The sequence below is a fragment of the Halictus rubicundus genome, chromosome 6 (genome assembly GCF_050948215.1).
Source record: "Halictus rubicundus isolate RS-2024b chromosome 6, iyHalRubi1_principal, whole genome shotgun sequence".
NCBI classification, from domain to species: Eukaryota; Metazoa; Arthropoda; class Insecta; order Hymenoptera; family Halictidae; genus Halictus; species Halictus rubicundus.
In genome coordinates this window covers 12,057,603-12,070,877 of record NC_135154.1, presented here as the reverse complement: position 1 = coordinate 12,070,877, position 13,275 = coordinate 12,057,603, and the positions used below count along the sequence as shown (strand labels likewise).

Here is a 13,275-nt window from a genome sequence, read left to right as displayed (position 1 = left end):
TCTGCCATAGCCTTCACTTTGTATGAACTCGCGTTACACATGGACGTACAAAGAACTTTAAGAAAGGAGATCGTCGAAGCACTCGAACAAAATGACGGAAAAATCACATACGATATGGTACGCAGATTGAATTATTATTACAAATCTCGTTCACTCGGAAAAACTGTTATGACTAGACTGCGGATCTTTATGCAAAATAAAAATGTTGTGCATCGATTGTGAGAAACAAGAGCCAAGTGAAAAGATCTTTCATTCCGTAATAATTTTTTGAACACATTCCGCGCTATGCTCATAACATCCAACAAAATGATACAAATGCGTAAAATTATCGCCAGTATGAGATAAGTGACGTTGTCGTATTGAACTTCATCGAAGCTTGCGCAATTGAAATCCGATGCGCAACAAAATAAATTTCTTAACTTTTCCAAGAATCTAACTAGAAGCAACCAGCTGATTTTATTTATACTTTTTGATTCTTTAAGATAAAAATCGAGTTTTTAATTTTACTTAATACCAATGCAAACAGGGTTTACACCCTAAAGTTTCAAACAGAAATTCGATATGCTTGCGAAATGACATGTTTCACATTTTTTAATGAAATTACAAAGATGCTTCCATTACACATTATTGAATAAATTTCTTCTTTCATGTGCATTATCCAAATTGCGAAAAATCTATTTTTAGTGCTCCATACGTTCACTGTTAATGGATATTTCGTTTGTTTTTGTATCTAGAACATTTCTTTGTTACAAAATGTATTTTCTTTACAGGTGATGACACTGCCATATCTTGATATGGTTGTCTCAGAAACTCTTCGCAAGCACCCACCACTAGGATTTCTGGAACGCGTCGTAAACACCAACTACAAAGTCCCTAATTCCGATTTGGTCCTGGAGAAAGATACTCCGGTGTATATCTCTATGTCAGGGATGCACTACGACCCGAAATATTTCCCTGATCCGGAAAATTTCGATCCCACGCGATTCACCGAGGAGAATAAACAGAGCAGACCATCGTTCACTTACTTCCCCTTCGGGGAGGGACCGCGAAATTGCATCGGTTAGTAAGACGTCACAACAGTTATCTTTCGTTAAAAAAAAAAAAACAATTCTGTTCGAACTTTTACGTCGACCAACAGTATCACGGATCCTGTAATAGAAAAATTTATATTTCAATATTTTACAAGTTCTGTTCGAACCGAAAGTACTACTTTTCGGAACTTATACTGTAAGAACGTTTTCCGAAACAGTTCCAATTAAACCATGTCTTGAAAAAGAACCTGTTAAAAAGGTTCCAGAATTTTTTCACAAATGCATAAATTACATTCGAATGTTTAAGATTGAGATCTCAATCGTGTAATTCTGGTGCTACTTTTATCACTGTTTGATGATCAATTCATGTTTCAGGGCTTCGAATGGGCCTTTTGCAATCGAAACTTGGATTGCTGAAGATTCTGAGCAAATTCGAGGTCACACCTTGTGAAAAAACACCGGCGAAGGTGATCTTGGACCCGAAAGCAACCATTACGTCGTCGCTGACGGGATTGCACATGAATATTCAGAAAATCGTTACATAAGCTGGTTCACGACTTCAGTGTATAATACCTGTACAGAATCACAAAAACAGTGAACAATGTCTGCATAAAGAGATTAAAGAGAGTATGTAAATATTGCTGATCTATTCCCACATTGCATCGCAGTGATTGCGTGTCAGACTGTTGTCCGTTACAGTTTCCTACGTAATCTGAATCTCTGTCGCAACTGTTCGATAAAAAGCATTAAAACCCCGCCTTCGAAGTTCGATCAGGTTGAAATAGAAACGACGAACTACAGTGGATTTAATTCAAATTTTTATTTTTTTTTTTTTTGTATTTTGCACATTTTCTTGTACAATAAATCCATAAAGATCCGCAGTCTAGTGATTACACGAGAACGACAGCTGACATACATCCTTGACCATATCTATGGACCACTATCTCTTCTTTTCTTTTTTTTTTTTTTTGTTGTTTCACGCATATAATAACTATACAATGTCCTGGTAGTAACTCGCCCGCGAGCTCAGCAAGCATTCTGCGTCCATCGTTTCATGATTCTTTTTTCCCGTCGGACAAATATACATTATACGATAAACTAGTTGTTTTGCTCGTGCGATACGTACATCACAACTTGTTCCTCTTATTACAGTAACTGTAGGTCGTTCGTTTTTTTTTTATTTTTTAGTTGATCTCTTAAAAAAGGGGATCGAATGGACGATGAGACCGGGAACATGACGATCACGCGAAAAAGGAACTCGAGCCGAAGGTGAACGCAGTAGTGCCCGCTTAAACTTTCGCTCGTTTGCACATTTATGTGTCCGTGGCTGCCCCCGTAATTCCAAAAAAGAAAAGATGAAATGGGACATCGGACCGAGTTTCGAGCGGGCCAATTGAACATCGATACGTGTATCGGTATCTCGCTCGCATACACCCCTGTCATTCCGTCAATTAAATTCGCAGAAGCCATCCGCCCGGTTTCGCGTTCGGTACCGACCGCGGACACTTAAGCGGGCACTACTGTGGTTCGCGGGGAAGTCTCGAGTCCGGACGCTGCCACGGCGTTCGCAGTCGCGTTCTTAAGATGTACTCACACTGGAGCAACAACGAGCAATTGTTGACGTCGCGCGTGTCTTGAAGAAGTCGCCGCTTTTACCGAATGAAAGAAGAAGAAGAAGCAGAAGGCAACAAGAGGCGACGAAAAGTCGCTCGACGTTACTTCGGTGTGGACACAGCCTCACGTTCCTAGGAGAATAGGAATGATCTATTACGGTTCCACGTAATTGACGAGAATAATTGGGGCGCGAGGACTACCCCGGGCGCGGATAAACGACGAAATTGACGAGTAGAAACGCAACACGCTGCGGCACCGTTGGACCTTTCGAGTTTCGTTATTTATCTTCGATCTTGGCTCCCTACGAGAACCGGGATCACTTGATCGGGACTTGCGACGATCAACGTGTTGCTCGGTCGTGTTATGTTGGTGATTGGAAAGTACGATTGTCGGCACAGCTGGTCCGAAAGATTTAGGAAAATCGCCTCAGTAATACATCTGACGGATAATCGGTTTTACTGTCTAGGAGGAGACAAATAAATATTGACAAAGGTCAGGCACAGACAGCGAGCGATAGAACAAAAAGAGTGTTTGACTTTGATCGACCACTGCGAGGTTCGAGCTCGACCCGTGTCGTCGACTACGTCCGCTTCTTGTTTTCGAAGCTGATTAGGACACGACCCCCGTTTGTACGTCGCGCGGTTTGTCCATCGACGGACGACCAAACACTTTTTCCTTTCGTACCGCCGGAAGTATAATAATTTATATTATAGCGTGTATACAACGTTATTATGATTCGACGTAGCTCACTCTGCTCGAAGACACCGTGGAGTCTCTCACGTTCGTCGAGCCTTTTTTTTTTTTGTTTTTTGATCCTCCACACGTTTCAGAATTCTCGTGGAGCTTGCACGAGCGGAACGTTTTCGCTTCTCCCTTACCTTTTGTTCATCTTTTCTATTCACTTTAGTTTATCGTTACGGATGGCGCGGCGAGATTACGTATCCAACGCAGGAAGGGTCGCGGTGAAAATCATTTGCGCAAATCTTTCAGTGCCGCGGGAAGAGATTTGTAATGGAAACGTTCTTCGACGTACAAAGAACCCGTAACGCGAGAGTTTCAGCGTGTCAAGAATGAAAAGTTCATAGAGAGAATGAAGAATATGTGTTGTTAACGAATGAAACATACGGTTTAGTAACAGTCTAGCGCAGTCTGGCTTAGTAATCGCAGAAGAAAAATATAATAAACGAACAGGTTTGGAAACATTCACTTTTATTACATGGACATGATAAATGTAAAAATAAAATAAATTATGACTAATTTTGAGCAGGCAGACGAAATTGTTATTGAACACACTTGAACCTAAGGTAGCACGGAGTCTTCCTCTATTCAGAACTTTGCAGCGCTGACTGTAAATTAAACTGCTCGGCCGTTTAACGCTTTTTTTCGAATAGTTATCCACAAATGTAGAGCAGACGAATAAAAATGCACAGAGAAACATCGATTCCGCGACTCGAATAAAATATACTCGAATAAAATATATAGAAAATTACATTTCTAGCGTCATCTCGCCTCGCGAACAATACTCGCAAGGTCCGTGCAACGTAGCGCAGAGATGAGTTCGAACGTTGGCTAAAAATCGATAACAATTTGGAAAAATGTGACGGACATTTTCGCGTTCGAATCGTTTTCTTCCGCTACCCAGTGCTTCTTATCGCTGTTGGGATTCCCTTGGTTCGCCGTTCGTGTACGTTAACTATTGTGTTCGGGTCGTTCGTTTTGGCGCTCGCCGATTCGCTCGAATCTCTTCCCGCAGACTCGAAGTGACATATCGAACAATTGTTTACGCGGAACGCAGAGGGTCGCTCAGTTCGCGCGTATTGCGAATCGCGAGTTGCAAACGTGCGCGGGTTCCTTCTTTCCGCTCTACGATCGCCGTAGAAACCGAAGAGAGTGCCCAAAAAAAAAAAACGTGTTTTTTTTTTGGGTGCTGAAGACAATAACGTAAGACTAGAGTTCAACAATACATGCGGTTTTTAATCGCCGTACAGACACACTGGTTGGAGTATAAAAATATAAACATCTAAAAATGATAAATGAAAGCGAGACGACGTTAGAGAACTAATCGTGTTCAGGACTGAGAAACACATGCGTAATGGCGCGCTGTGGACGAACTAGTCACGTGGGTTCCGTTCTCCACGAGGGAAGACCCTGTTAGGCTGTGCACGTGTGTATTGTTCTCGGTCGATCTCTCCTCTAAAACGTAGTCACGTGTCCCGGACTTGGAGCTGACTTTGTCGATCTATTAAAAATTTAGCTTCTTCGGAAACAAACGAAGAGAACGAACGGATACACGGAAAAATGGTGTGAATGGAACTTAAGGGGGCATTCCCCAACTTTGGGCAATATTCAACGCTATCGCGACCGATGACGCACCGTCCTAATGTTACTTTCATTTGTTATGCTCGGATACTTAAAATTATACAAGTCAGGTTTCTTTTTTTTTTCTAATGCTAAGCAAAAATAGATAAGCTAGTCATTGATAAAAAGTTACTGACAAAGCAGGTCCTCACAGCGCTACTATGTACTTTCTATAAAAATGGATGACTCTTTGTCCATAGGTATCCATTTTTGGCACTGATATGTTCGTCCCAGATTCGTAAACTGAATCTGACTAGCTGCAATCCCTTTTAAGATTATAACGTAAAATATAAATATAAAAATCTATTATAAACATATTTAAAAAGAATCTAGTGTTTCTCGCACATTCGTTTAATTCCACTCGACTGTTTCATACGGTGATTGAAAAATTTAATGAAGATACAGTCATATTCCAAATGAATTTATGTCTAGATTATTTCACAGACACGTTTAATACATATTTAAAAGGAATCTGTCTTTTGTTCATTTCACGGATATATTTAATTCCATTCGATTATGTCAGACAGCAATTTAAAAATTCTTAAAAATAAATCGAAAGGCTCAAAGAACGGACGTGTATATTCGACAATTGTTTAACTTCCTGAGTGAGAATACCCCGTTAAGAAAAAGCCATAAGCATCGTTACTAGAAGGTAGAATCGTTCCATCGACGCGTGTCACACGAATTACTATTGACTCTCGATCAGAGGAAGACACATTGTCACGAGCAAACACCATTTATTTAAACATGCCTCTAAATTTCTGACAGATCAACGAAATCGTTGTCCAACACGTTCTCCATCGGTGTTCACGGTTAATTCGTCTCTTTCCTCGCGGTGTTCACGATATACGAATAAATTTCACCCGTACTGTTCTCATTACTCTTGTTTTTTTCTTATACTTTTATGCTGTTTTAGATGTTCAATTGCAACTTAGACACGAGGTGTCCGTCTCGAAATCCATTCCATTTCCTATCTATCTACGCGCTTAACTCTCCTCCCGTATCGTATAGATTCGATCTTCTTTATATCTTCTTTTTCTTATATGTCTATATATTTATATACGTACGCATCCGATCAGAGTTGCATATTTTTTTTCCATGTCTTTGTATACATTGCATCTTGCATATATTTTTATATATATGTATATAGATATACGCATATAGAATAATATATAATATATATATGTATATACATATATATATATAGCTTTTTCTTTATGTATATATGTATAATAACGAACAACATTAATGATTAGGCTATTCTTTTAATTGGACAATAAATAAAATAGTTTATATACCGCGCATCATTCTCTCTTTCTCTTTCTCTCTCTCTCTCTCTCTCGCTCTTTCTTTCTTTCTCTCCCCTTGATCATCCCCCACAAGCCAAGTGCATTTTTCTCTCCGACTTTCCCTCCTTCGCGTCAACGTGCGAATCCCGTCGTTCGCAATTTTGCTAATTCACTCCCTGCCGACTTTTCCCACCCTATGCTTTCAAAACGGAGATCGATATTTAGGAGCAATATACATGTATATTTGGTATTTGCCACCTGTTCGACAGTTTGGCTTCGACACGAATGCTAATTAGATTCACACACTTCTCTGGCTACATTTGGAAACAGCTAATCGACCTACTACACGAACGTACTAAGACATTTTTTTGAAATTGCGTTTGATTCTCGTTTACAACGTGTTATCTTCGCGTCGCCGTCTTCTCCTCCTCTTAATCTCTCTCGCATCCATGCGCGTACACAGTCACGTTCGATCGTTTCGTTTCTCCCTTTCACGCTCGCACGCACACCGCAACATACGCTCTTTCTGTCTCTCGCCATCCTCCTCTTCTTCCGCTATTATTTTACAGGCCGTCCTCGACGTGGCGAAGCGATCGAGCGCTTCGCGCGAATTTGTCATACGTGTTTTTCAACATTTTTCTTTCTTTTTTTTTTTTGCGCAAGGCGATCGGGTCTTCTTCAGTCTGGCGTGAAAAAAAGAATAATAAAGAAAACACTCGACCGGTAACGCAGGAGAGTCCGTAACGAAGTCTGCCGGGAGGACGTGTTTCTTAACGGAATGCAGATTCTATTGGACCAGAGGATTGTCACGGCTCCGTAATCCTTGACGGGCTTGGCCGGTCGGCTCGTGATGCATAAACTCGAGAAGAATTCGTGAGAGCTTCGTCGGAGCCTCCCTTTTTTCGATAGAACGTGTACCGTGCGAGATCGAGCTAAATAACAAATTCCGAAAGTAACAGAGATCGTCTGGAACGCAGTCGATCCGCGTCGCGAGTGAATTGCCGGAAGACCGCGAATCCTCGAATGTCGATCTTGGCTTGTCCGATGCCCGGGTCTCTTAGCTACTCCCCTCTCTCTCTCTCTCTCTCTCTCTCTCTCTCTCTCTCTCTCTCTCTCTCTCTCTCTCTCTCTTTGGCTCCGTCTGCCTCCTCCGATCTGGTACAACTTTTCCTCGGAATTAACACGGAAAAGACACAGTAGTTTGATCGAGGACTGACGACCGGTATAAACGCGTTAACCACTGCAACAAAAGAAATTCTCAGCCAGCCACCTGTGCAGGCCCGACAATTGTTTCTCGGATGAGTCCCCGGCGACCAGGCCGTATCACTTGATCTCCTCCCGGCTGAGCGAACGCGGAGGATGCGAGGACAACGAAGCCTCTGTCACCTGTCTCTTCGGCCGGAAGCTCGCCGTCAGAGTGGATATCCAACCGCTCGTCGACTGTGAACTTTGATCGTGCAAGGAGTCGCTGTTACTGTTGCTCCTCGTGCTGTCCACGCTCATGCCGGACTTGAACCGCGACAACAGGCCCGGGGACGCCTTCTTCGTGGACGCCGGCGAAGAGAAGATCGGCTTCTTACGGGACTTGGTCGAGTCCTTGCACAGCATCGAGTCGAGGCTACCAGCGAGAGGACACTCCTCCGCTTTCTTTGGCTCCAACGATCCGAGCATAACCGCTTCAGTCTGTTTCGTCATCTTTGATATGTCCTCCATGCTCGCCGAGCTCCTTCGTATCTCCACTTTGGCCGTGCTGCTCTGCAACTCCTCCCCGGACCCGTGTTCGGTCTTGACAACGATCTCTGGCTTCGGCGGCTGGTTCTTCGCGCGCACGTTGATCTCCCCGAACTCGATGTCCACGCTCTTCTGCTCCTTCACTTCCTTCAGGCTCTGCGATGATTTACCTTCGGGATTCGAGAAGTTTCGCCGGTGTTTCGCCAACGAGATGTCCGCCATCGCGCTCGGCAACATCTCCAACGAGGCCGACGATCGTTTCTCCTTCGCGAACACCGTCCTCCAGCTCTTATTCTTGCAGTCCGCGGACTTCCGGACCTTCGGCAGGGTCATCGCTCTCTTGTCCACCGATCGCAGCTCGACCACCGTCGCGATAGCCTTCGCTTCTTTCACCGGGGGTTTCGCGAGGTTGCACCGCTTGCACACCGACAACGAGTTGTTGTGTCTAGACGACGTGGTCGGCGCGGACGCGTTGCTCACCGAGTTGCTTTTGTTCAGCGTCTTCGTGACGTGCTTGGTCGGCTTCGGCGAAGGGGAGTCTCTCGACTCGAAGCCGATGTCCATGAGGTTCCTTAGCCGGGAGAGGATAGACTTGTGATTGTTCGATCCGGTTTTGTCGTCGCAGCAGCATCGCAGTACCATCGATTCTCTTCGAACTTCCTTGCGACTAGACCTGACCTCCTGATCGTTCTCCATCGAGCTGCTCGGTTTCTTTAAGTTGTTCCGTTGCGGTTGGACCACCACGTTCCCGTTTCCCTCGACCAACCTTCCCTCTCTCATCTTCGCGTCCTGCTGGATCACTTCCTCCTCCTTGCCCAGCTCCTCTTGGATCCTCGTTTCCTCCGCTGATCTCGCGCTCACCGGGGAACTCAGGTTGCTACCAAGATTCTCTCCTCTACTCCGTCTTCTTTCGTGCTCTCTGACAGCCCTGACCAGGTCGTGATTATGATAATCCAGTGAAGATTTCTCCCGACTACCCTTCCGGCTACCAGGGTAGCTTTTCCTACCTGTTGCCGTGCCTGATAAGGTGCCCTCCGTCGAGATCTTGAACTTTAACGTCTGCTCGCTGATCTCTACCTCCGTCGCTGTCTCCGCATCAGAGCTCTCGATGTTCTCGGCGTCCTCCCCCGTCAGATTCTCCGTGATGTCCTCGTCGGTGGATCGTGACCTCGAGTGAACCGTACCAACCGAGCGCTTCGAGCGCATGCTGTGCGATGAAATTGATTTCACCACGGTCGACGAGCCCGTGCCACCAGGTGTTGTGGCCATAGGCGTCGATTCGCCTACGTCCGCGACGCTCTTTCGATGATGGCGCTCGTCCTTCGCCGCCTCGTTCAGCCTCCGATAGTATTCCAGCGCCTCTCTCGCTGGTTGGACTATTAGACTCTGTAACAAAGCCGTTTACCCACGTTATCACCTGTCTCGAGACTTAATCGATTTATAGTAATTACGCAATGGATTTTGATGGAAAATAACAATTGTTTGCAACAATTACATGTTTGTCCGCGAGATTGCAAGAGCAAGGAATTACGAAAAATGGTATTTCCACTCTCGATCGTTTCATGAAGTTATATGTATAATATTAATGTCTAAAAGTGCAGCACGCTAATCGGGAACGATGAACGTTCTCACTGCCCTCCATCTAGTTTTATCGGAAACAGGAGTCAGTCTGTGTCACAGAAACCAATCTCTTTTCTCTCCGTAACGAAAGTATCGATACACATACCTGCAGCTCTGGTAGCAACTCCCCAAGGGACTCAAACAAAGGAAGTAGTACCAGGCCGATGAAGCTAACCTGCGACGATGGTTTGGTTACTTTGTCACGATCCATGAACGGTGTCACCGGAAGTCCTTCGAGCTTCTCCGCGTCGCTCTGCTTAAAGAACTCTTGCAACAGCATGTCCAGCCACGGTTCTGCAACTTCCATCGGCCGGGCCTCGTTACTAATGTCGGCGACCTTGATGAGAATCATCGACAACTGAAACGGTAAATCGATGTGTTTCAAGCTACACCCTACAATTGCCCTGCGGATGTTTACGCAATACTAGGTAGACATTGATTTCTTTTGATTTTAATAAATCGATAACGACATAGTCACATTTTTATGTTCTTCCGATCACAAACTACACGATTTCAATACTACAATGAATGTACTAAATTTTCTTGATTTGTTGGTTTCAGTGCGCCTTGAGAGCTACAGTCACGTCGACGAGCTACAATTTGTGATCATGCACGTTTATCGTAGGCGAACTAAAACCAAGAAACAATCAATTAGGGCTTTATAGAGAATTGTTTCGTGTGACAAACAGGAAAGCACAAAATAATTATAACGTTAGACGCACCGTGACGTCAAAAAGAAATTCATAAAAATTGTTAAATTTTCCTGTTAAGACTGGTATGCAAGTATGAACTTTCGACGGTGTACCGTTAGGATTTTCGCAACTATTGCGAGATGCGTCGCGGACACGCGTTTCGAAGAGGCGACTTACTAGATTGATATGGGCTTTGCTGGAGTAATCGAATTCCGGGATGGTGTCGGTGAATTGCAAGAGGATCTCGTTATGCCTGGCCATATCCGTTGCAAGGATGCATCTGATGATCCCTTCGCGCACTATTCGATACGTTGCGTTATCCAAGGACGCCAATATGTTGCACTCGGGAGCCTCTAGAACGCGAAAGGCCACGGAGCAATGATGGTTCTCGAGCGGCGAGATATCATTGTACCGGAGCGCCAACTCGGTACGAGCGTTTATTTGATAAATATTGTTGTATCCCGGGTGATCTAGATCGTGGCAGATGCAGGACACAATGAGTATAAAAACCTCAAGGTCGCCGATCCGTGACGGCAGATCCACTGCCCACACTATCGCGTACATCTACAAAACCAGAAGATTAATTGATCAAAAGGTTCAAGGCTGAAACAGACATTTGGAATTATTTGAAAAATAATCATTAAGAGAATATATATTAAATTGGTCACGTTCGTGCATTAGCGTGCTCGGAAATGATGGTTTTAGATATCGTTTATAATTTCCTCAAGAAGCGTGTGATATAAAGTCGGCTCGTTAAGACGCGACGCGTCGCAACTGGGGAGAAACAGGTGGTTCATCCTGGGAAGCTAATTTCGTTCGTTTCTGAACGGTATTGATGCGCGTAATGTGTACTTGCCATTTGCGCCACGCAGAAACAGTGCCTGAAGTTATGAAATGGCACCTCGTTGTAGTTGTTGTAGACTTCGTAGAGGAAGTTCCTCAGGATTGGTAAAGGAATGTTGAACTTTTGAGGTAGGTCGAGCTCGACGAACATCGTCTGCAGCATCAACAGAAGCTCTTCGTCTTCCCACTGTCGCGCGTCGAACGCAGGCGAACGGAGCCACTCTCGAACACTCGTTGACACTGACACATCGCTGAAACACGATCGACGATATTAAAATAGGATTCATGGTTACGCGTGACATTTTATTCTTATTCAAACGGTCTCGGAAATAATCACTTCATGTACAGTTGATCCAAGAAATATTTGAACACCAAATATCAGATTTCCGAGAAATTGCCTACGCTTGATGATTTCGTAAAAAATGATACGGCCATTTTGTATCCAATTTAAAATTAGATGCCTCTAACTTCACAATCCGTTGTTTATTTTATTCTAAGATTTGTTTCGTGATGTAGGCTAAGGGACCATATTACTGTGGGGGTGCAAACTCCTGTGCCTACATTAATTGTACTTATTTTTAAAGCATAACGAATATTGACGAAAGAGATATGTAACGTATTAACTGATTTCAATGGAAAATATTTAATAACTCTTTTTTCAATATTCGTTATGCTCCATTGTTCCTGTCGAAAACGGCGAATGTATACATGTACAAAACACGACCGCCCACAATGAGAAGTGACGCTTTGAAAACGCTTCGGTACTGCTGAATTGCAGCCGAGCTTTTCTATCCGAGTTGTTCGCCCCAACAATGGCGGCTGCGCGCACTGGTGAACAACGCCGGCGGAATAACTCGTGTTTTCTCATTTTTATCGGAACTGCACAATAAAAAATTTAATATGCCACGAGGTAATATGAAATTATTAGTCGGAGATTTTATTTACACCGACGGGAAAAAACATTTTTGATTAAACGTAACGCGGATTACATTACGCGGTGGAAAACATCATGCGAAGGTAAATTAAATCCACCGGAAAACGTGGGAAACAGGATAGAACACACAAGGGAAAAGAATTCATTTATTCTTGAATAATTACAAAATGTTCGAATTTCAATGCTGAATTCATACTCGACACAGAAATACGTGAATGCAAGCAATTACTAGACTGCAGATCTCTGTGCAAAATAAAAATGTCCAACGCCAACTGCGCCAAGCGGGAAACAAAAATTTATTTTCATTCTGTGGTAGTTTTAATAAATAATAAGCATTTTTAAATTCTTCTCATGCATAAAATCTGCAGTCCAGCGATCACAATTTAACGAGATAATACGATTCGAGAAAAATTGTAAATGCCCGACACGCTGTTCTCCGCGTTTCGGTTCCGGCGAAAAGTGAAATTCGCGTCGTCACATTTTCGTGTTTTTCTCGAATGTCGCGCCATACCCGCAACATTTGCATTATGTCCGGATCAATGTACTCGTACACGCTTTGGTATGCACAACACGTTCGCTCCAGTTTATTTGGCCGGTTTCAACAACGCAGAAATCAATTCGTTTGTGTTCTCACGCGCTGCTTCTTTTCCCCCGCGGAAAGCAAGCGTCCGCAAACAACGTTCGCGATTCGTTTTTCGAACACACCGGCGAGGAAGGACGAGAAACGCTTACGTCTTCAATGTCGTCATCTTAATTTCGTAGAATTACACGAAGAACACGCGTATTCTGCTTGTGATAATTCTGACGAACGTTTAACGTATGAATTATTTAGAATCGCGAGGAAAGGGAAGGTAATCTAATTTAACGCGACTCGTAGGTGATGTTATAAAGTGTCGATCGAGTTTCTCGAGTGAATACCTCGTTTGACAGATCGATTGTATCGGTGACCAATGCCTTCAAAGTTTGTTTTGACGATGGATATATTTACAGATGGGCCTCGGTAGTTAGTAAATAGAGAGGACCTACGCGAGGCCCTTCTCGATACTACTGTCATGTATACGTACACCCGAGATCGGTCAATTTTCTCATCAACAGTGGAGGTTTGTTGGTCTCCATTGCCAGTCTACAAACAGCTCGGAAATTTCCGACTGGAATCCTCTCGA

The 13,275-nt window shown here is 43.7% G+C and overlaps 1 protein-coding gene across 2 annotated transcripts in view; it reads right to left on the bottom strand.

Annotated features, from left to right (window-relative positions):
* Positions 1–2,089: 2,089 nt before the first annotated feature.
* Pde9 (phosphodiesterase 9) overlaps positions 2,090–13,275 on the bottom strand; it is a 133,833-nt gene continuing 122,647 nt past the window's right edge. For both annotated transcript variants that reach the window (XM_076789913.1, XM_076789914.1), the window contains exons 9-12: positions 11,192–11,429; positions 10,513–10,899; positions 9,750–10,001; positions 2,090–9,409 (exon numbers count right to left, since the gene is read on the bottom strand). In XM_076789913.1, coding sequence (XP_076646028.1) covers positions 7,616–9,409; positions 9,750–10,001; positions 10,513–10,899; positions 11,192–11,429 — 2,671 coding nt within the window. In that variant the 3' untranslated portion in view covers positions 2,090–7,615. The remainder of the gene's footprint in view (positions 9,410–9,749; positions 10,002–10,512; positions 10,900–11,191; positions 11,430–13,275) is intronic.